At 32.3% G+C, this 23569-nt stretch overlaps 1 protein-coding gene, 1 long non-coding RNA gene and 1 pseudogene across 2 annotated transcripts; 2 read left to right on the top strand and 1 right to left on the bottom strand.

The window, feature by feature from the left end:
- Positions 1–1143: 1143 nt before the first annotated feature.
- LOC110725812 lies at positions 1144–2012 on the bottom strand. The gene is made up of 3 exons (XR_002512231.1): positions 1491–2012; positions 1341–1379; positions 1144–1254 (listed from the first exon to the last, which is right to left on the bottom strand). It is a non-coding gene; the product is annotated as an uncharacterized LOC110725812 (long non-coding RNA).
- A 4520-nt stretch (positions 2013–6532) lies between these two features.
- On the top strand, positions 6533–18496 carry LOC110725811 (annotated as a pseudogene).
- Positions 13864–16997, top strand: LOC110725810. The gene is made up of 2 exons (XM_021905278.1): positions 13864–14016; positions 15374–16997. The coding sequence occupies exon 2, from the start codon at positions 15476–15478 to the stop codon at positions 16568–16570; it is 1095 nt and encodes a 364-aa protein (XP_021760970.1). The 5' UTR covers positions 13864–14016; positions 15374–15475; the 3' UTR covers positions 16571–16997.
- Positions 18497–23569: the final 5073 nt, after the last annotated feature.

Below are 23569 nucleotides of genomic sequence, written 5' to 3'. Positions count from 1 at the left end.
AATCTTGAAGCAGCAGCACATCACCCAAGAGCAGAGGAAATAGCAGCAACAAGCAGGAACCAGCACACGCAATAACAGATCAGCAACTTATCAGAAGCAAGGAATAATATAAGCAGAAGGGACTCAGCAGGAACTTATTTTTGTTTTTCAAAATTGCTCTCAGATTTACGTTTATCGTATCATCACTGAGCAATGGTTGTTTTAACTTAAAACTTGAAAAATGCTGTCAGCAAGTACATATACATTGAAGTCTCAACATAAATGACAAGGGCAACGATGATTCAAGAAAAATTAAAACAGCAAGCATAAGAAACAGCAGAATAAGATTAGCAGAATGGGGACTTATTGAAGAAATTGTGTAGCTTCTAGATAATACAATTAAGCACCTAAGAGAAAACAAATATTGTAGTTAATTAGAGAAAATAAGTTAACTCAATGCAAATGCACATCTGTAGTGCTACAATAAGTAAAATGAACCAAATTAAGAAAACAGAAGTTGTTCCTTCAACAACAACAACACCAACAACAAAAAATAAAATAAAATTAATCCACTCTCAAAACAGCTAGCATCAATGTAAATGCCAAAACTAATTCTCATTCAACAACACATCACAACATTTACTGATAACTATGGCCACTCTTCATTAGCATCCTGCTCACAGCTGCCAAAATACTCCTCGTCCTTCTACCACCCCCCTAATTCCTTATTCAACAGAAATGTCAATATATTTCGATAAGAATTCTCTAAAAGACTAGAAAGCTGCACTAGCTAAGTGAAACAAACGTGTCTACTCATTTGAGGTGAACCAGAGTAATCCTTCTCCCCTTCAAACCAATTAATCACATGAATTATGTTCACACAGACAAAACCGTAACCCGTTAATCGCATAAAAATTGCAACCAAATCAACCAACACAACACAACACAACCATAATTCAATTCCCCTCCCTGTGAAAATCAAGATCTAGCGACTATACATTGCAAAACAACCAACATAACACAACCATAATACAAATACCAAATCTACAAAAAAAAAAAAAGAAAATAAAATTTACGTATAAAAAAAAATCACAAAATATACATTGCAAAACAAAAAATGAACAAAAGAACTAGAACTTTAAAAAAAAAATCAGAAATTATAATTTACAAAATAATAAATGAAAAAACAGAACTTAGAAAAAATAATAGGAACTTAGAATGAGAATGAAAAATACAAATACCTTATATCGTCCGTGAGTAGAGAATATGAAAGATCTACAAAAAAAAGAAAAAAAAAATTAAAATTAAAAAAAAAAGGCAGATAAACTCATAAACCAGAATAAATAGAACTTATAAAAAACCAGAAAAATTCGAAGTTTGAGAATATCCAGAAAAAAGATCTACAATAAACCAGAAAAAACATAACTTAGAACAAAAAATAGGAAATTAGAAGTTTTCAACAAAAAAAAAATAAAATCGGAACTTAAAATGAGAATGAAAAATACAAATACCTTATATTGCCGTGAGTAGAATATGAGTATATGACAGATCTACAAAAAAAACAGAAATTAATCAATTCGGAATAAATGAACAAAAGAATTAGACCTTCCAAAAAAAAAATCTGAAATTTTAAGACCAAATGAAAATATCAGATGAGGAAATGAGAGTTTCATAGGCGTGAGAACTGAGAATTTGAGAAAGCTTGAGAGATTCAGATGAAGAGGGAGATAGCTAGGGTTAGGAGGTTAGGAGAGAGAGAGATGTTTGAGAATATCAGAGAGATGAGGAAATGACAAATGAGGCGTGTGTGCTAGTGAGTTTTCTCTAGGTTTAGTTTAGGTTTTACTTCTTCTCCTAATCTAACCGTCCATTTTTAATCTCAGCATCTCACCGTTCATTTTTTTTTTGGTAGTAATAAAGTAATAAAGGTCTGGTTCCAGAATGTTCATGCAACATGCCAGCTTTATCAACGGTCTTATTTTTTTTTCGAGACTTTTTCCTTTTTTTATTAAAATATATTAATATATTATTTTTTTTTTTTTGAAAACTATTATTAATTATTTTATTATTTTGAGGTTACTATAATTATTATTATTATTATTATTATTATTTTGAGGTTATTATTATTATTATTATTATTATTATTGTTAGAATGTTAGTATAATTTTATGTTAATATTCTTTTTATAAGTATTATTATTATTATTAATATTATTATCATTATTATTATTATTATTATTATTATTATTATTATTATTATTACAATATTACTTATAAATTGTAAGAAACACAAATGAAACAAAATTGAAATTAATTCAATATGACATAATTAATGACTTAATGACGTTAATGTACATCAATATCTAACATCTCTATGTATAAGTGTATAACTATATATATGAATATATCAGTGAGTCCGTGACTTTAAATATAATAAAATAATAACTTAATAAGTAATAAACTAATAACTAATAAGAGTATAAGACTAATAAAGTAATAAGTAATAACTAATAAGTAATAAGTAGTAACTAATAAAGTAATGAAATCTAACTGTTGTTTTTCATGGGCATTCAATCTAACCGTTGTATATTTGACCATTTGACCATTTGACTATCTGTACATTAGTATTGCTCTTGCATAATGATTTCATCACCACTTTAGTGATTTCGTCATTTCGTCCATTTAACTTATCAAGTTGTTTGAATTAGTAATCTAAACAAAGTACCAAACTAAATAAATAATTCATTTAATCTCGTGTAAGTGTGTAACTTATAAATTATAAGAAATGCAAATGTTTGGAAATTGAAATTGATTCAATACGATATTGACATATTGTTAATGTATATGTATTATGTATATACTTATAAATTGTAAGAAACACAAATGAAACAAAATTGAATGAATTCAATATGACATAGCTAATGACTTAATGTACATCAATATCTAACATCTATATGTATAACTATATAATATATCTGTGAGTCTGTGACTTTAAATGTAATAAACTAATAACTTAATAAGTAATAAGAGTATAAGAATAAGTCTAATAAAGTAATAAGTAATAACTAATAAAGTAATGAGTAGTAACTAATAAAGTAATGAAATCTAACTGTTGTTTTTCATGGGCATTCAATCTAACCGTTGATTATTTGACTAATTGTACATTAGTATTGCATAATGATTTCATCACCACTTTAGTCATTATGTCATTTCGTCCATTTAACTTATCAAGTTGTTTGAGTTAGTAATCTAAATAAAGTACCAAACTAAATAAATAATCCATTTAATCTCGTGTAAGTGTGTAACTTATAAATTATAAGATATGCAAATGTTTGGAAATTGAAATTGATTCAATACGATATTGTTAATGTATATGTATTATGTATATCATATGGTAGTATGGTATGAATGTACGATTGGTATCATAGTATCATTGGCTCATTGCCTCATTGAATCATTGGTATGTAAGTAATTAAGTATGTAACTATGTAACTATGTACGTATAATCGATAAACATATATGTTAAAACTTAAAAATTTAAAACATTTGTTGATCGATCTAATTGAGTACTTGTACTTCCTTAATTATCGATTTATTGTATTCTAAGTATCAACTCATTAAATCATGGTCATGACGCGATCTTTAAAACAATCATGATTCATGAATTCATGACCCAAACCGCTTATAAACCGAACCGGCATGATCCGAACCGTTTATAAACCGAACCGACATTGGACTGGGTAAACCCGCCCCTAAACCGGCCCATTTCAAACCGAACCGACATGATCCGTACCGTTTATAAACCGAACCAACAGTGACCAGGGTAAACCCGCCCCTAAACCGACCCGTTTCAAACCAAACCGGCATGATCCAAACTGTTTGTAAACCGAACCGTCATCAACCTGGGTAAACCCGCCCCCTAAACTGATCCGTTTCAAACTGAACCGGGGTGATCCGAATTGTTTATAAACCGACCCGCTTATGACCCAAACCGAATTTAAACCGTAAAGAAATAAACCGAAACCGAACCGACCCGTGACTAACCGAAACCGAACTGAACCGACCCGTCAGCTAAATCAAATCGTTTCAACCCGAACCGCTCCAAACCGAAACCGACTCACACCGAGGTCAAACCGAACCGCCAAATCGAAGTCCCACCCCTAATAATGGAATATATTTCAATTCTATGACTGCCCTCAAAATTGGGGCACCGCCTTTTGACCCTAGTGTACTGTGTACCTTCTTGCAGAAGAGATGAACAAAATTCCTACAAGTAACCAAATGGTAAAAAAAAAAATAAAAAAAAATAATAAATGAATAAATAGAGAAAATGATAGTTAATTAGTTATCTGTTTCTTTTATCACGCTTGCCAATACAAAACTTTAACGGTCAATAATTTTAATTCTCCATAATTAAAAAATATAAAAGTTATATATTATGATAATACTTATTGAGACGAATTCAAAATGATCCAACATAAATATGTTTTTCCTTACATATTATTCACAAAACACGATCAAAGAAGGGTAACGTAGTGAATAATATAAAAGTCAAAATGGGTAAAGTAAAAAAGAACGGAAAAAGTATATACTTTAGAATATATTAAAATGGTTTCTAAAAATGTCACACGATTCCCCTAAAAAGAGACATTTCATCCACAAGTTTCAAACACTAAAGCTAGTGCATATAAGCTCATATTTCTTACCATCCTAGTCTATAGCAATTTATGTTTTCTTTAATTATACTCCATTTGTTTCATAATTTGATTATAATCTATCTGTTTCATAATACTCGCATCACTTTGATCGCCACACATATTAATGCACAACTTTGACCATTAATATCGATAATTATATTATTATTATTATTATTAAGAAATATAATAAGTTAATATAATGAAAATATACTTAAAGACTAATGCAATAATAATTTACATAGCAGCATATGTTTTGTATAAATTAATAAAAAATATAGTCAAAGTAGGCATATCAATAATGCGAAAGTCAAAGTGTTGCGATTATTACGAAATGAAGGGAGTACACAAGTACATAAATCACTTTATTAAGCACAAAAATGGATAAAATAATTATATAACTTAGAAAAAATAAATAAAGAGAAACAATTTAAACTATTCCAAGATGATGGAGTTATTTTCTTTAAATCTTCTTAACAATGTTTTTTTTTTTTTTTTAATTTTTTATTTTAATTTAGGGTAATGCTATATGCAGCCCTTAGGGCTGCATATAAGCATTTAATATACTTCTTTTTTTTAGTATTAAGTTGGGAATTTATCGACAATTCACGAGTAAATCGGCGTAATAAATGTTTGTTTATTATCAACTCTTTCCATTTTTAGCTCCTTATATGCAGCCCTTAAGGCTGCATATATCTTTTTCCTTTAATTTAATAACCTGTTGTAGTGCCAAAGCCAAGTGTTATGATTACATTTTCTTTTAATGTTTACTACTCCCTCCTTCCCTTTATTAGAAGTCTATTTTTAAAATTTATTACTCACATAATAAAGAGAAATAGACTTCTAAATAATAAAGAAACAGAGAGAACACCTTGTAACACACTAAATGATCAATTGCCTTGCTATTACTGTATTATAAGAGTTATATTTAAGAGTATTATAAAAGAATAAAATAAAAAAAGTACGGAGTAAAAATCAAGCTTAGAAGGTAGAAAACTACAAATGTTACCCTAATTTAAGATTTATGAACCCGTCCAAAAATTAAAGATTTATGAAAACGTTTCATACTACACGGCTTCGATCACCAATCACCATGCCTTGGATAATACGGCGCTTGAAAATTTGTACTTCACATTGTAATTCCATCAATTTTCTGTAAGATTTATTTAAATTTATAGAAATTTGTAATATGTTTATCAAGTTATCTAACTCACTCACTCACATGATTATCTTCAAGAGTGACAATCTCTTTTATACATAATCTTATTTAAGAAAAAAGTGCATAGCAATTTTATTTTGCAGCTATGCAATAATACAACCTTATGCTATGAGAATTCAATTCATGATATGAGATATATCTCATATAAGTAAGTCCGTGTTCTGTTAACCTTATATTTTATCGAATTTAACTAACACCCATTGATTAATTAGAACTAATATTTATTGCATGTAGCTTAATTTTTCTGATTCATTGTTGTACTCTGTATTTATTATTTGAAGTTATGTTTTTACGGATTAGTAGTTGGAAGTTATTTATACTGACTTAACAGTACTGAACATTACAAAATACAGAGTATGTAATTTTTTTTTTTGAAAGGATACAGAGTATGTATTTTATGACGTGATAATATGTCCTAAATTATTTATGACGTGATTACGTGAAGGGATCCAAACATCAACTTTAAGTGGAAAATCGTTGACAACTACATACTAGCTTGCTGATCCATCATTGTCTACAATATTAACCTACATCAGATATCTTGCAAACCTTCTCAGACTACAGTATTTCCTTGTTTATTTATATTTTAAAAAAATTAATTTATTTATTATTATTTTCCTATATAATAGTTGAGCATGCAGTGAAACAGTTCACTTTCTCACTACAAAATCCTACTACCTTCACAAGTTCTGCTCCTGCATTAAAGCTATACTGCAAGTAAGAATTTTATTTAAAATGCTCTATAATCTACTCTGAATAATATATTTAGTATGTAATTATATATGTAAATGTAAATATGTTAAATGTATTATTGTCACTCTTTTTAATTGCACCATGTTACGGTTTATAACAATATGTTTTATTTATTTTGTTTAGGAGTTGTACACTTTGTAATTCTAATGGAGTTGAGCAAAGGTCATAGCTCGCCTAACCGAGAAAATAATAGCAATGGTGAAGCAGGGCTAGCTATGTTACGCAGGAGAAGCCTTGAATTGGAGAATTAATCGAGAAACAATAATGGATTTATTCGTAAGACACAATCGTTGAATAATCAAATCTTAATCAATGTTGATGAACTTGTTAAGAATGTCTCAAAAAGATTTAACACTATAAGTTTCCAAAACGTTGCTTATGCGTTTCATGGAGTGTCCTCTCCTACTAATGTTTCAGGTAATTTCATGTTTCTGATGCTTTTTGCACTCATTTGTGTCCCTAATTTAAGTTCTTTGTTAGATCGACATTAACGCTAGCCTAATACTTTGTACAAGTATGGCTTTTGGCCATATTTAAGAATGTTATCCGTTGTTAGCTGGTTCACTTGGCTTAGCTTGTTTGACTAGCTGGTTAGCTGATGTGTTTGTAATACCAAGATATAGTAATATGTTTAGTAAACATATATAACAATTAACTGCGTCTAAACATAAAAAGAAAAACTAAAAATGCCAAAAAAAAAAAAAAAAAAAAAAAAAAAAAGAGTAAGAAAAAGATGTTAAAAAGAAAACTTTTCAGTTTGAATGAAAAATCATTTACCAAACATATATACGCAGTAGTTTTTAGTTATTGATGACATTGAAAAGCTAAAGAGCCAAAAAAAAAAATTAAAAAAAAAAACACAAACATTTATGTCTTCTTGGTTTTTTTTTTTTTGTATTTTTTTGAATTTTTTTTTTTTAGAAAAGGTCCTTTTGTTATGTTGCATAAAATAGATGGTGCAGCAGCTGATAATCCAGGACAGGCAAATGAGCAGGACATGAGTCCAGATTCAAGCACTTGGAATGTTGTACCAAGCATACCTATATGCCTAAGGGTACTAAATTTCTACGACGATTAAAATTGTTTTTATTGTTTATTGTCATGTGATGAGAAGAACTTGATATGAGCAAATTGTTACAGTTTCAAGATGTCAAGTTCAAGGTAACTATGAATGGGGCGAAAAACTCAGAGAATGAAAAATATATACTGCAAGGAGTAAGTGGCTCAGCTACTCCAGGAGAGCTTCTAGCCATGATAGGTCCATCAGGTGGTGGTAAAACAACTTTACTGAACCTACTTAGTGGCCGGGTTAAGTATAACAGCGGCACCATCACTTACAACAACCTACCTTACACTAAGTCCCTAAAGCGCAAGTGAGTGCAGTTACAGGTCTTGATAATCTTTGTAGATGTCGTATGACTTATTATTAGTGAAAATTCTTCTTTCTGACAAAAAAAGTGTTTAAAAGCAGAACATGAAAATCTGACTGATACTAAAATTTTAACAGGATTGGATTTGTGATGCAAGATGATGTTGCCTTCCCTCATCTTACTGTCAAGGAGACCTTGACTTATGCTGCTTTGCTTCGCCTTCCAAACACACTGTCGAAAGAACAGAAGAAAGATAGAGCCATGGAAGTCATTACTGACTTGGGCTTAGAAAGGTGCAACTGAACAATATATGAGCAACAATTTTGTACAATTTTCTATCTTTTCATAAAGCTAAGAAATTTAAGGGTATGTTTTTTTAGGTGCCAAGATTCTATGATAGGAGGTGGACTTCTGAAGGGAATATCAGGAGGCGAAAGAAGAAGGGTTTGTATTGGTAATGAAATCCTGCTTAATCCTCCTCTCTTACTCTTAGATGAACCTACATCGAGTCTAGACTCAGCAAGTGCGTTGCGTATAGTCCAAATACTCCACAACATGGCTAAGGTACTTCAAACATTCAGTAAATAATACTGCCTTAAAATGAAAATTTTACAGTAGTCCGTTTGAAATATGACTAAAATCGTTTATTGGTTTCATAGACAGGAAAAACAGTTGTGACAACAATTCACCAGCCATCGAGCAGACTATTTTGCAAATTCGACAAGCTTATACTTATAGGGAAAGGGAGTTCTCTGTACTTTGGGAAAGCATCCGAAGCCATGGAGTATTTTTCATTGATGGGTTGCTCGCCACTTAAACCTATGAATCCGGCAGAGTTTCTACTAGATCTTGCAAATGGGAACATGAATGACAAATCGATTCCTTCGAGTATGGAAGACAAATTCTCACCCACAAATACTAGGGGAAGACCATCACCCCTTGAAGTCCATGAGGTTAGTCCTAGCAAATTTATTCATATTTTCAACTAAACTATGATCAATTTATAACATCCATTTATATTCTAATGATTTTCTATGCAGTATTTTGTGGAGGCCTATGAATCGAGATCATGTAAGATAAAAAAGCCAAAACTACTAAAGTCTATGACTCAACAAAATATGGTAAAGACAGGAGAAAGGACTAGGAATTCAAAAGGATGGGGAGCAAGTTGGTGGGATCAATTCCGCGTTCTTCTAAGCAGAGGAATCAAGGAAAGAAGACATGAATACTTCAGTAGCGTTCGTGTAATCCAAGTCATTTCAACTGCTATTATCATAGGGTTGCTTTGGTGGCACCCTGATCATTCAACTTCCATAGATATCCAAGATCAGGCAATCATAACTTCCTGTATAACATCAAAATTATAAAGATTATACCTACCTCCGTCTCATATTATTTGCAACATTGAGGTATTATCTATGACCTGTGAGATATAAAATATTCCAAAGTTGCAAATAATATGAAATGGAGGTAATATTATAAGATCTATTACTAAATTGTGTTATTTTGTGCATGTGCAGGCAGGGCTGCTGTTCTTTATATCAGTATTTTGGAGTTTTTTTCCTTTGTTTACAACCATTTTTACCTTCCCACAAGAGAGAGTTATGCTAACAAAAGAGAGATTTGCTGGAATGTACAGACTCAGCGCGTATTTTGCTGCAAGAAACATCACTGATCTGCCTTTAGACCTCATTTTGCCCATTTTTTTCATGCTCATAGTGTACTTCATGGTGGGCTTGCAGCCAAGTTCTGCTGCATTTTTCCTCACTTTACTAACAGTCTTCCTCGGCATTGTGGCTGCCCAGGTAACTATATGATCAACTACGACAACAATGAAATTTCTTCTTACTCCTCTTAAGAATCATTAATAATTAAAATAAATAACATTCCAATGCAAAAAATTACAGGGCTTAGGCCTAAGTATTGGTGCAGCATTCATGGATATAAAAAAAGCAATGACCTTAGCATCAGTACTCATCATGTCTTTCATGCTCGCGGCTGGATTTTTCATCCAAGTAAGCAATATATCAATCTTTGATCCATACATAATTTTTCTTAACATTTTGGATTTTGATTACTGGCAAGAATGTGTAAGCAGGATGTGCCGCCTTTCATGTCTTGGGTACGGTATGTGTCCTTCAACTATCACACATACCGCCTTTTGTTGAAGATTCAATATGGATGTTCAACTAGGAGTTCAAAATCTGGTCAATGTGAAGCTCCTCTAATCAAAGGATTGAGAGTGGATTTGTTGAGCCTTTTGGTTTTGATGGACAAATTGACAAACTCGACTAATGAATGTTTTGAGTCTTTGGTGAATAAAGGGTTCAAGCAAAGTTCGTTCCGGAGTAGGAACTTGGATGCGGAGTAGCATTCTTTAAAAAGCCTCGTGCAAATCTCACGTTCTAGTTTTAATTGTGAGCACTCAATAATATAAAGTCGGAAAGGAACTCAATGACTTATGTTAAAGACTACTGGAATAAAAGTTAGTTTTAAAAGATAATTTCTTAAAGAAAAGATAATTTGTAAAAGTTTTAATAAAGATAATTATCGAAGATAATTATCTAGTTGTTTTAATAAATAATAAATTTATCTTTTCAAATAAAATCTTTTTAAACAAACTTTTGATAATCTTTTAAATAAATATTTGATAAAGTTAGCAAGTGGTTTTTCTGTGAGAAAATCTTTTATACGGCTAATGGTTATCAAGTTGTTAGGATAGTGGTTTAATTAGATAAGGCTAGGAAACCTCTTCATGATCACAATCTGTCAAGATAACTCCACAAGTTGTTAGTGGGTTGTTGACATGTGGACGTGATTATGGTGGAGGTTAATGACTAAGCCTTCTCTATAAATACTCATGCAAACTATCTCAGAAAAACATAACTCTTGAGCATAAAAATTCCAGTAGCCATCTAATAACATAAAGAGAGTTATTTTCCTTCATATATTCTTGAGTGCAATAGGTATTTGTAATCACATATTGTATTCAAGTACTTAGGGGTTGGGATTGTGAGTTTGTAAAGTGAGGTCAAGGAAGCTTCGTTGCTGAAGGCTTCTGTGAGAGTTGGGAACAAGTTCCTAGTTTGTGGAACTTGTTAACGGGTTTGAATCTTCACTTGTAAAGAGTTTGATTACATAGTGGAAATTTAGAAAAGCCTATATCTTCTCTCGTCATTATTTCATTTAGTTAAATTCCGCAAAAGTTTTTAGATTTCACCTCAAATACAATTCACCCCCCCTCTTGTATTAGCCAGTTAGACTTTCAGTTGGTATCAGAGCAGGAACTCAGAACACGCAGGCAACCCTGTTGAGTAAGTTCCTGGAAAATGGCTTACACAGAGGAAAAGGAATTCGGGAGTACATCCATTCAAAGGCCTCCATACTTCAACGGCAAATATTATCCTTATTGGAAGGATAAGATGGAAATCTTCATCCAAGCAGAGAATTATCAGGTATGGCGGATTATACAAGTAGGAGATTACGAAATTACGAAAACGAATGCTAACAATGAGGTAATCCCTAAACCTATGGATGAATATGAAAAAACTGATTTCGAAAAATTAGAAATGAATGCTACTGCCAAAAAGTTTCTAATTTGGGGACTTGGACCCGATGAACATACTCGTGTCAAAGGGTGCAAATCCGCAAAGGAAATTTGGGATCTTCTGGAAGTTACACATGAAGGAACGTCAGATGTTAAACGTTCCAAAATAGATATTCTTTTATCTCAGTATGAGCGCTTTGAAATGGGAAACAAAGAATCCATTAAAGACATGTTTACTCGATTTAAAAGTATTACTAACGAACTAACGTGTCTTGGTAAGATAATTCCTATAGATGAGCAGGTCAGAAAAGTCTTAAGAAGTCTTCCAGACAATGACAGATGGAGAGCAAAGGTTGCAGCGGTGCAGGAATCAAAAGACTTCACCAAGTTCAATCTGGAACAGCTTGCGGGTTCCCTCATTACTCACGAGATCCAGTCGAACAATCGGACTCAGGAGACTGTCAAAAGTCAAGGGCTAGCATTAAGAGCTAATGAAGAATCCGAAGAGAAGTCTGACATCGATGAAGAAGAAGCTGCAATGTTGGTGAGAAGGCTGAAAAAATTCTACCGTAACAACAAGTTTTTAGACAAGAAGAAAGGATACAGTAAAAGAAATCAGGAACCCAAAGCCAAGTCTTCTTGTCACAAATGTGGAAGCACCAACCACTTCATCAAAGAGTGTCCATTATGGGAATCTGAGAAAGGCAAGGGAAAAGAAGCTGATCAAAGCAGAAATTCCAAGCCTAACTTTTCTAAAACAAATTTCAGGAAAGCAATGATTTCCACGTGGGGAGAATCAAGTTCCGAAGAAGAGGAACAGGAACACACAGACGATGAAGTAGCCAATCTCTGTCTAATGGCAAAGCATGATGATGAGGTAGTCATTCAACCTAGTTATTTGAAATCTCTCTCAAAGGATAAATTAATCTCTTTATTGTTAGAAACCTTAGATGAATATAAAGAATTATGTGCAAAACTAAGGCAAGCCGAAAAGGCAACTGGAATTTGTAGAGATCATGTTAAGTATCTGAATAGCTTAAGAAATGATGTTCAAGGCAGATTCTTTGAATTGTTAGATAAAAATATTATGCTAAAAGAATCCCTTGAAAGAGTCAAGAGTGAGAATATCATGCTGAATATTGAATTGACTCAATATAAAATGTTGTGTACTAACATTGATTCTTGCAGGTCTACTGAAGTTCCTTTAATCATGTTTAATAATGAACTAGAGCATGTTAAGAAAGAGATAAAGGAAACCAATGATAAAAATGAGAAACTAGAAAAGGACCTAGAAATTGCAAGAAAAAGTAAAAATACAGCAAGCACGGGTGTTCCCAAGTGGGTAAAGGAAGCTCAGACAAAAAGAACAGAAGGTCTAGGCTATGTTCATAAGAAGAAGTCCACTGGAAAGAAAAAGAAATATGTGAACTTACCTAGTGAGACCGTTTGTTCTTTTTGTGGTAAAAAGGAACATCGCAGTGAAGAATGTACTAAGAAAGCAAATCTGTACAATAAGAATGTGAACTATGTTTGGCAGAAGAAATCTGATTTAAATGTGTCAACACAGGAACCCATGAATGAAAGGGTTCCTGCTACTAACCCTTAATTTCTTTTGCAGGTCGCAGTGAGGGGGAACAACCAGTGGTACCTCGATAGCGGTTGTTCTAAGCACATGACAGGAGATGAATCCAGATTTCTCTCACTGACGGCCTATACAGGGGGAACAGTGACCTTTGGAGACAATAAGAAAGGCAACATTGTTGCTGTTGGCAAAGTAGGAAGGTCAAGTTCCCATGCAATTGACAATGTATTTTTTCGAGGGTTTGAAGCATAATCTACTCAGTATATCTCAGCTTTGTGATAAAGGAAACTCTGTAAGCTTTTCTTCTGAAAAATGCAAAATCATCAACAATAACACTGGAAAAATCGTTTTGGAAGGAACTCGTAAAGGGAACACGTATACCGTGGATCTTAACAAAGTTCCAAAATACAATCTATCCTGTTTAAGTGTTATTGAGGATGATCCACTTCTATGGCATAGACGTTTTGGACATGTTAGTCTTTCATTGCTTGACAAATTAAGGTCAAAGGACTTGGTAATCGGATTACCTTCTATCAAATTCCTAAATGACAAAATTTGTGAAGCTTGCATCAAAGGAAAGCATGTTTGATCATCATTTAAATCAAAGAAAATGGTAAGCACCACAAAACCATTGGAACTCATTCATATGGATTTGTGTGGCCCCGTTAGAATTCAAAGTAGAAGTGGAAAAATATATGTCTTAGTTCTTGTGGATGATTATTCTAGATTTACATGGGTCATATTCTTACATAGTAAAGATGAAACTTTTGATATGTTTATGACTTTCTTGAAAAAGGGCTTAATTAGGCTAGATTTTATTTCTACTGAATGTCAAATTGCTGATATATTAACTAAGCCTTTAAGCAGAGACAAGTTTGAAAAGATGCGTGTGGAATTGGGGATGCTACGGCTAAAGTGATTTTTGTTTGGAACCCCTAAGGTAAAATCGGATGTAACTAACAATGCTATGCTCAATCTTGTGTGCATAACACAGCTGAAATTACCCAGGGAAAAGATTTGTGAAGTATTGAAAAGTCACTTATACATACTTTTAATATGTTAAAAATATTGAGCCATGTTGTTTCAAGTTCCCTTTTCATCATTCTTTATTCTCTGTATTATGATCACGTAAATTATCATCATAATCAATCTGCTCTCATTTATCTTTTTCGTTTTTTTATTTTTCTTCTTGTTATTTTCTTTCTTATCTTTTATTTCTATCTTATTTTTTATTCTTATCTTTTTCCTTCCTTATTTTTTCATGATGAATTTTTCTATTCCTCATAGAATTCAAAAATACAAAAAGATCTTATTTGCTACGTAAGATAAGAAGCATGTATATCAACTTCTTAACTTACGATTTTATTTTATCAACATTGAATTAGATGAGTGCAATTATTTCACCAAATTAAATCCTACTACCTCTAAAACTACCCCACTACCTCACAGTTTAAACCGTCACTTTTCTTTCTCACTCCTCCCCATTAAACTCTTTTTCTTCTTTTCACTCCACCTTCACCTATCAAATCAATTAAATTCCCCATACACTCCCATAACCGGCCTCACTCTCTCTCCTTCCTATTCACACTATTCATCTTCTCCTTCCCTTCATTTTATCTTCAACACCATGAAAACCAACCGAAACACCACCCCAAAAACCCGATCACCACCATTCAAACCCTCCTCAAACACGGGGTCTCCACAACCGGTGCCAATTGCGATGGTGCATCCATCTGCTCAGCCAAAGAGGAAGGCTAAGGTTGTGAAGGGCGGCGACAGGAAACGACGCGCAACCACCAAATTCCCATCATGGAATTACACTCTCGGATATCACATCAACTATGATTGGTGTGTGGCGAGTAAGTTCACTGAATTTACTTCTTTAATTGATTATCAAAAATGGACTCACTTGTTCCAGAATTGTTCTCATTACCCTGTTTATCCTAAACTTATTTATGAGTTCAAAAATACCTTTCAATGTGATAATGGTGTGTGCTCGGCCGTAGTTAATGATATTCCAATTTCGATTGATGCCAATTATCTTGGAAATCTATTTCAAGTTCCTGTTAAAGGCTATTGTTCTTATTTAAAGCACAAACAATCTGTAAATATTGGCCATAATGATGAATGCAAAATCCTTCAATTTATTGGAGGAAATCCGAAAGTGAAAACTACTCACCATCATGCCCTAACACCCCTTCATAAGCTACTGTTTACCTTCACCTGGAAGGGTATAGTACCCCGTTTACAAAAACGGAGTACCGTATCACTCTTGGATGCCTCCCTCATATTCTGTCTTGCATGCAAAATACAGATTAATTTCCCTGCTCTAATGATTGAACACTTGAATTTTTATGCTCAAAAGACCACAATTCCATATGGCTCTTTCCTTACTGTGTTGTTCAAATCTTTTGGTATTGATGTTGAATGTGAATCCCCAACATATCTCAAACCCGATAATATCCTCTCTGAACAATCATTACTTAGACTGAGTCTTAGGCTTACAAATGGCAAAGTATGTTTTGTGCCTCGGAAAGGAGGGGAGAAAAAGAAAGGGAAAGGGAAAGAAGCTAAGGAAGAATGTGATGCAAGCAGTGACCAGGGTAGTGAGGAGGCTAGTGAGGGTGCTACCACCTCCAGTGATTCTGAGGGAGATAAGGAAGAAGAAAAAAGTTCTAACGGAGAGAAAAACAAAGAAAAAATACTTGAGGGAGATGTGCAAGGAGAAAAACAGGAAGATTCTGAGGGGGAACATATGGAAGTTTCTGAGGGGGAAGCTCGACAATCTGACTTACATGAGGGGCAGGGAACTGATCAAAGTGAGAGGGAACATACCACAGACTCTGAGAGCACAGCTGGACCACCTGTCATTCCTGTGTTTACAGGGGGCCTTAGAAGGAGTAAGAGGAATGTGGTCAAGCCTGCCCTTTCTACTACACACCCTGTGACTGTAGAAACCATCAGCTCCTCAGACAAATCTGATTCCACCTTCAAACCTACCCAAGTTCCCTCTTCCACTGAACCCTCTTCTATTCCTGTCTCACCTACTAGGCAGCCTTCTCATTCACCTTCTCCTCCTCCATTTCAGCCTACTGGCTTTGCTGCTTTCTCTGGAACTCGTGTGTCTGTTTATGATTTTCAACAGGTTCAAGCAGATATGGAGAAGTTGACTACTCTGGTGAGCAAGAAACTGGAGGAAATGGCCTCGGAACTGCTTTCTCTTAAAGGCCAGGTGCAGGCTCTGGCAGATTCTCAAGCAACCGGATTTGCAGGCGTAGAGGCAAAGCTTGCACAGGCTGAAGGCAAGTTTAGTGAAGGCAACAAGGAGATCTTGGAAACTATCAACAGAGTAGCCTTTGAGGAAGTCGAGGAAGACTCTATTGATCCCACAAATCCAACCCTTGATCCTACCAATGCAGCCTCTTAAATCCTTGATTGCACTTATTCTAATTTCATATGTTGAACAATTTTATTTTGGTTTTGTTTAATCTCTCTGAACTTTGGTTTGTACGCCTTTATCCTTTGCTACATTCTCTATGTTCCTCTTCTATTTCCTAAATCGGAACTTGGCTCGTATTTTTCATATGATTGTGTGTGTTTGCTGATAATTTGGTACCTAACTTATTTTTGCCTTGCATTATTTGAGCTCACTATTCCCTACGTAGTCTAGTGGGAGTATAGCAAAATGTTTTTTTTCAATCTTTTGATAATGCCAAAAGGGGGAAAAGACAAACTTCATGGCGGCTAAAGTGTTTACCAAGGAACTCACACATCGAAGGTACAAACTTTTGCTAAGTTCAGTTTTTAAAGTCTTTGTTAATTTTTCTTTTGCTCAGTTTTTTTTTTTAAAAAAAAAAAAAAAAAAAAAAAAAAAAAAAAAAAAAAAAAAAACAAACTTTTTAATATTTTTCTAAGTTCTTTAATTGTTTTTTTTTGTTTTCATGCCTTACTTTAAATTTTTGTTGCATGCCTGGATGATTTTATTTACCTAAGTTTGTCAATGTTTGTCATCATCAAAAAGGGGGAATTTGTTGAGCCTTTTGGTTTTGATGGACAAATTGACAAACTCGACTAATGAATGTTTTGAGTCTTTGGTGAATAAAGGGTTCAAGCAAAGTTCGTTCCGGAGTAGGAACTTGGATGCGGAGTAGCATTCTTTAAAAAGCCTCGTGCAAATCTCACGTTCTAGTTTTAATTGTGAGCACTCAATAATATAAAGTCGGAAAGGAACTCAATGACTTATGTTAAAGACTACTGGAATAAAAGTTAGTTTTAAAAGATAATTTCTTAAAGAAAAGATAATTTGTAAAAGTTTTAATAAAGATAATTATCGAAGATAATTATCTAGTTGTTTTAATAAATAATAAATTTATCTTTTCAAATAAAATCTTTTTAAACAAACTTTTGATAATCTTTTAAATAAATATTTGATAAAGTTAGCAAGTGGTTTTTCTGTGAGAAAATCTTTTATACGGCTAATGGTTATCAAGTTGTTAGGATAGTGGTTTAATTAGATAAGGCTAGGAAACCTCTTCATGATCACAATCTGTCAAGATAACTCCACAAGTTGTTAGTGGGTTGTTGACATGTGGACGTGATTATGGTGGAGGTTAATGACTAAGCCTTCTCTATAAATACTCATGCAAACTATCTCAGAAAAACATAACTCTTGAGCATAAAAATTCCAGTAGCCATCTAATAACATAAAGAGAGTTATTTTCCTTCATATATTCTTGAGTGCAATAGGTATTTGTAATCACATATTGTATTCAAGTACTTAGGGGTTGGGATTGTGAGTTTGTAAAGTGAGGTCAAGGAAGCTTCGTTGCTGAAGGCTTCTGTGAGAGTTGGGAACAAGTTCCTAGTTTGTGGAACTTGTTAACGGGTTTGAATCTTCACTTGTAAAGAGTTTGATTACATAGTGGAAATTTAGAAAAGCCTATATCTTCTCTCGTCATTATTTCATTTAGTTAAATTCCGCAAAAGTTTTTAGATTTCACCTCAAATACAATTCACCCCCCCTCTTGTATTAGCCAGTTAGACTTTCAGGATTCCTCTTGGAATGTTGAAGTTGGAGCCTTGGTTATCATGATCATTGGATATAGATTGTTAGCTTACTTGTTTCTTAGAAGAATGAAACTTAAGCCAACATGACACATTCAATTAATGAAACATTGCTTATTGAAGTTTATGGCTTATTATGGCCAACAATAACACTAGTCGGTACTTTTGTTTCTTGAAAGTTCGATTCAATTAGCTTTCATGTAGTCTTTAATTTGCTTCTTTAGCGGTTGATAAAATCAACTATGTATAAGTGAAAATTATACAAAATTAAATATTTGAATATTTGCATTGAGACAAAATTAGCTTGATTCTGTTAATTATAAATCATAAAATACAGTCTTTTTTTTTTTTTTTTTTGAAACCTACCGTCAAGGTTAATTTACGGCAAAATATGTTTTTAACTTTTTACTTTGCTACCAAAGTAAGCATTGAGTCTGAGAGTGAAGGATAGCTCAAGTAGTTAGAGTTTCCCCCCTGATTTTTAGGAGAACTTGAGATCGATTCTCATTATCTGTCCATGTGACACTCTATATACCAATTAGTTGGTGGGCTGGGCAAAAAAAAAGTATCATTCTCATTATCTTGCATTGCATTTAGTTTAAAAAATAAATAAAATGTATGGACCTTTAAGTTAAATTTGGACAATTACTGACTGGACCAAGTTTAAGTTGGGTTACTTTTTTCCGAATATTTGCCCAGCCCAATCAATCTCAAGACCGTGATCCTTAATTCAATCGTTAAAACTTCAATTAGATTTCGTATTTTGGTTGAAAACTCATGAAAGACTAGTGCAGGAACATTATTTTAGGAATTGTATATGAAGTTTAGAATGTACAAAGAGTTGAAGAGGATTAGTATAATGGTTATATCTACTTATCTAGGGTTAATGCCAAGCAAAATGTGAAAAGGTTGCAAATTATAACAAAAATTGAAAAATACATTAGTGTAAAAGTTAAAAGTAACTCAACATTGGTTAAAAACTACCTCATAACTTGGATTGTGTAGTAAATAATTCTTCGTAATTATATGTCCAGTGCACCCAAAAGTATCAATTATGTATTATATATTTTGAATGGATATTCCCTTAAGATCTTGATTAATTTTATACCACAATTGGATGCTGGAATTTTATATTCTTTGACCCCTAAACTGTTGACTATATACCACAACTGATTGCTAGAATTCATACATTATACATTCCTTGAGTAACAAATCTCATAGTTGTATACTAGTATACTATAAAAGAACATGTCTTAGCAACTTGCATACTTTTATACACTCTTTTTGTTCCCTAATTTTTTATTTATTTATTTATTTATTTTTATTTTTTTTTGACAAAGAGTCCCTAAAAATTGTTACATATACTATTTTTGATCAATTCTGTAAAAATTGTTATATTGTGTATAGGAAAATTCACCTCACATGGCTCTATTACTTACTATTTCACTATCACTACTCTACAATCATACCTTATTGAAGCCCTCCACAACTTCTTCCCTAGTCAAATTTTTGATGTACTTTTCAATAACATTACCCAAAATAAATAAATAAATAAATAAATAAATAAACCACAGTATCCTATTCTATATCATCAAATACATGCTCAATCTTAAGTGGAATCTAGTACAATACATTACTCTGCATTATTTAGCATGGAGTGGTTCTTTTTCATTCTTATGCTATTAACTTGTAAATTAGACAAGTAGGGTATGTTCTCATTTACTGAATTGAGTTGAATTGAACTGAATATTTTATGACAGAAGGAAATGAGAAACTGAACTGAACTGGAAATAAGCTGAATAGAACAGCCCGTAGTCAACATAATGCATAGTTTAAGTTTAGATCAGGCACCATAGTAGCCGCCACTCACTCAAGTTAACTAAGTTAGCTTAATGAAAACCAAGCTTCAATTCTTTACTAAAGTGTATTTTCCCAAAATATGTATTTCACCACACAAAATAAGAAGATATGATGAGCAAAAATTCATGTTGTTGCCAAATTTTCATGTCCACCGCACAAAGTGTCAACGTCAAAAATCTTCACTGAAAATGGCACATAGTAATAAAGGTTTCCAATGATTTTGTTTGATTATTTTTTAGAAGAAAGTTACATTGATTTTTTTAGTTGTCACATGGCTATGTTGCGTCAAAGAACAACTTTTATTGATCCTCTAAAGTCTATATGATGATATGAATCACTTAGAATCGGTTGAAGAACCTTAGCTATAGCCTCATGTACTAAATCATATTCTACTCCTTGAAACACTTAATTAGCCATATGTTTATACTTGTAACTTGTTTAATTATCACGATCACAAAATGTACAATCCTGTAATTTGTTCAAAATAGTTGTCATATTACTCATATGCTTGTATATTACATGCATGTGAATATTTCAAAATATGTCACATTAGTTAAAATTATTGATTATTCTTATATTCCATCTTTACTGGTGTTTGTTAGGTTCAATTTATTATATATAGCTTTTTTTATTGTATGTCTTATTTCAAACAATATTACTCTGTATAAGTTTTGGTAATTTAATAAATAAATCTAAAATAGTTATATCATATAACTTTTACTACTATGAAAATAAGTTTCCATAACCCAAGTTCAGTAAAAACTTTAATTTCTCTTAAAAAAAAAAAAAAAAGTTTAATTTCTCTTGGGAAGCAATTTGATAATGCAATCACTAAATACATTATTTTAGGTGTTTGGAAAATAGATGATATAAAGAGATTATTGGAATATAAAATGAAAAAGCTACTCGATCAACTCAGTTTTTTTTTGTAAGAGATGTTTGAGCAATCCTTATAATTAGCTATGACAAAATATATTACTTGGTATTTCATAATGTTTAACATTTAAATAAAGAGCTATATAGTCAGGACAATTAATGTAATCAGCTAGCTAGTCAAATTAGGGTATGTTCACTTCAGCTTAATTTCATTAAGGGTCTGTTCTCATTGACTGAACTGAACTGAACTGAACTAAACTGAACTGAGCTGAACTGAACTGAACTGAATTGAACTGAAATGAATATTTTATAAGAGAAAGAAATTAAGAGCTGAACTGAACTGAATTGAACTGAAATGAATATTTTATAAGAGAAGGAAATTAAGAGCTGAACTGAACTGAACTGAACTGAGCTGAAATGAACTGAACTGAACTAAAATTCAACGTAACAGAACAAACCCTAAGTTCAGTTTAACTCCAATCAGTTCAGTTCAGTTCAGCTCATAATTTTCTTCTATTATAAAATATTCATTCCATCTTAGTTCAATTCAGTTCAGCTCCAATCAGTTCAGTTCACTTCACTTCAGCTCAATTCAATAAATATGAACAGACCCTTAATTTATACAATTTCAACTGGTTAGAGCTTAGTTTGAAAGTCGTATCTCATTACTTCGTATATGTCGATACTAATAAGAAGTTGGGACGATGTCACTAATATCCTCAAAAAAAGTATTTAACTCCAAGTTTTGTGGACTACCCTATGCGGCTATGCATACGGTTGCATTAAAATAAAAGGGTGCGTAATACGTGCAGGTAGGAAGAATTGAAGATCGTTTAGCTTGTTTATTAACAAAGTCATGAAATTATAAATTAAATCATAGCTTAATTTTTGTTATTGTTACGTACAAGTTACTCAAACGCATCTTCTATGAAAGCCGAAAGGGACTCAAAACCTCCCACATGATTCGGATTATTATTGAATTTCATTTATTATGCAACACAAATATATTTCGATAATTAAGTTATTTTTTAGGTCTTGCAATGTATGTATATATAATCTAAACTCAAATATTGCAAGAAATTGGAGGTCAAGGCATGCTTATTTGTGTCATGATCATATTCTTTTTCCTTTTTCAATCCGATAATCAAATAAAAAATAATAAATTCTCAAAGTGTCTAGCTTGCTAATTGCCGGTTTTAACCAAAAAATTGTTTTATGATATGGAAACCTCACTTGAATTTACAAGTGGGCCATTTTTCCTCTTTATACACGAGAAACTATGTAGATTATGTATAATTTCGCTTCTTCCAAAAATGTTCATCACACTGAATAATGGATGAATTCCAATTACCCGTAAATCCATGATTATCCATTACACATAATTATAGAGAAGTACAATTACTCCGTAATAGATTTTGTGCTCCTGTTGATTATTTAGACATTCGATTCAAGGACTCATATAAGTCACATGCATTTATGTATCCTTTATAGACCAGCTTCATAATTCATACAAGTATATCTATTTCATTTGATTAAGATCTAATTTTGTTTGAATTTATTTTATTTGACTTTGTTTGAATTTATTTTATTTGAACTTGTTTTATTTTATACAAATATGAATTTGTTTTACTTTGTTCTTATTTGAAGTTATTTTACTTCAATTTTGTTCGTTTGAGCTTATTTTATTTGAGTTTTCTGAAGTTATATTTTTGAACTTTTTTATCCGACTTATTTTATAGAATATGCATGCTAAACTAGGGGATTGTTCACTTCAGCTTAATTTCAGTTTAATTCAGTCCGGTTCAGTTCACTCCAATTTAGTTCGTAATTTTCTTCTCTCATAAACAATTCATTTCATTTTAGTTTAGTAAACCATACAGGTGCTAAGTTAAAATAAGATGAAATAAACAACCTCGGCACTAACATGCTACCTTCATATATAATGAAGTATATATTACACCTAAGTAAGCTAAGAATTACATTCTCTTGGACTGTTACTTATTCTTGTTAAGACTGATTATTAGACCAGATTAGACACCACCACATCTATAGTACATAAACATAGATCAAATGAAATCAAAACTTATACTTTCATTTAACCTTATCGTGGAACATTAAAAATTAGATCAAGAAGCTAGGGTTCAATAACTCTCTATATGAGGAAGTAGTTTAGTAATGCACTGTTGTTATATATAGATAGTTGCATTCTTGAATAACATGATTACATGACAAAACTGTAAATAAAGTAACAAAGAAACAAGAACGAGTTGTGAATTGTATTATTGATAGTAGAATGACACTATAAACGTTTATAATGGTACCAAAGATGACTTTTATATTTTTGAAGCTAATATTTGTAGCATGCAACTGTGGAATTGTAGTATTAATAACGTAATGGAATTATAAATGCTTATAATGCATGGTACAAAAATGTATAGTGATACACTAATTTATTAAATTGACATAATGTAGTTCTATTACCTTTTATTGCTGTACATACAAAATGTATGAGTTACCCCCGATTATGCATCATATTTTGCATAACAATTATGCCTTTGGAAATCGGATCCACCTTTTTATATTTTTTTTAGGATGTCCATCCGGTTCACTGAACCTTAGCTCCGAC

The sequence above is a fragment of the Chenopodium quinoa genome, unplaced genomic scaffold (genome assembly GCF_001683475.1).
Source record: "Chenopodium quinoa cultivar QQ74 unplaced genomic scaffold, ASM168347v1, whole genome shotgun sequence".
Taxonomy (NCBI): Eukaryota; Viridiplantae; Streptophyta; class Magnoliopsida; order Caryophyllales; family Amaranthaceae; genus Chenopodium; species Chenopodium quinoa.
The sequence above is the reverse complement of the archived record's forward strand: the minus strand, read 5'-3'. Positions and strand labels throughout refer to the sequence as shown.

What these genes read in the sequence shown, in the direction of transcription:
- LOC110725810 (XM_021905278.1), top strand. Translation starts at nt 15,476, where the DNA reads ATGATTGAACACTTGAATTTTTATGCTCAAAAGACCACAATTCCATAT.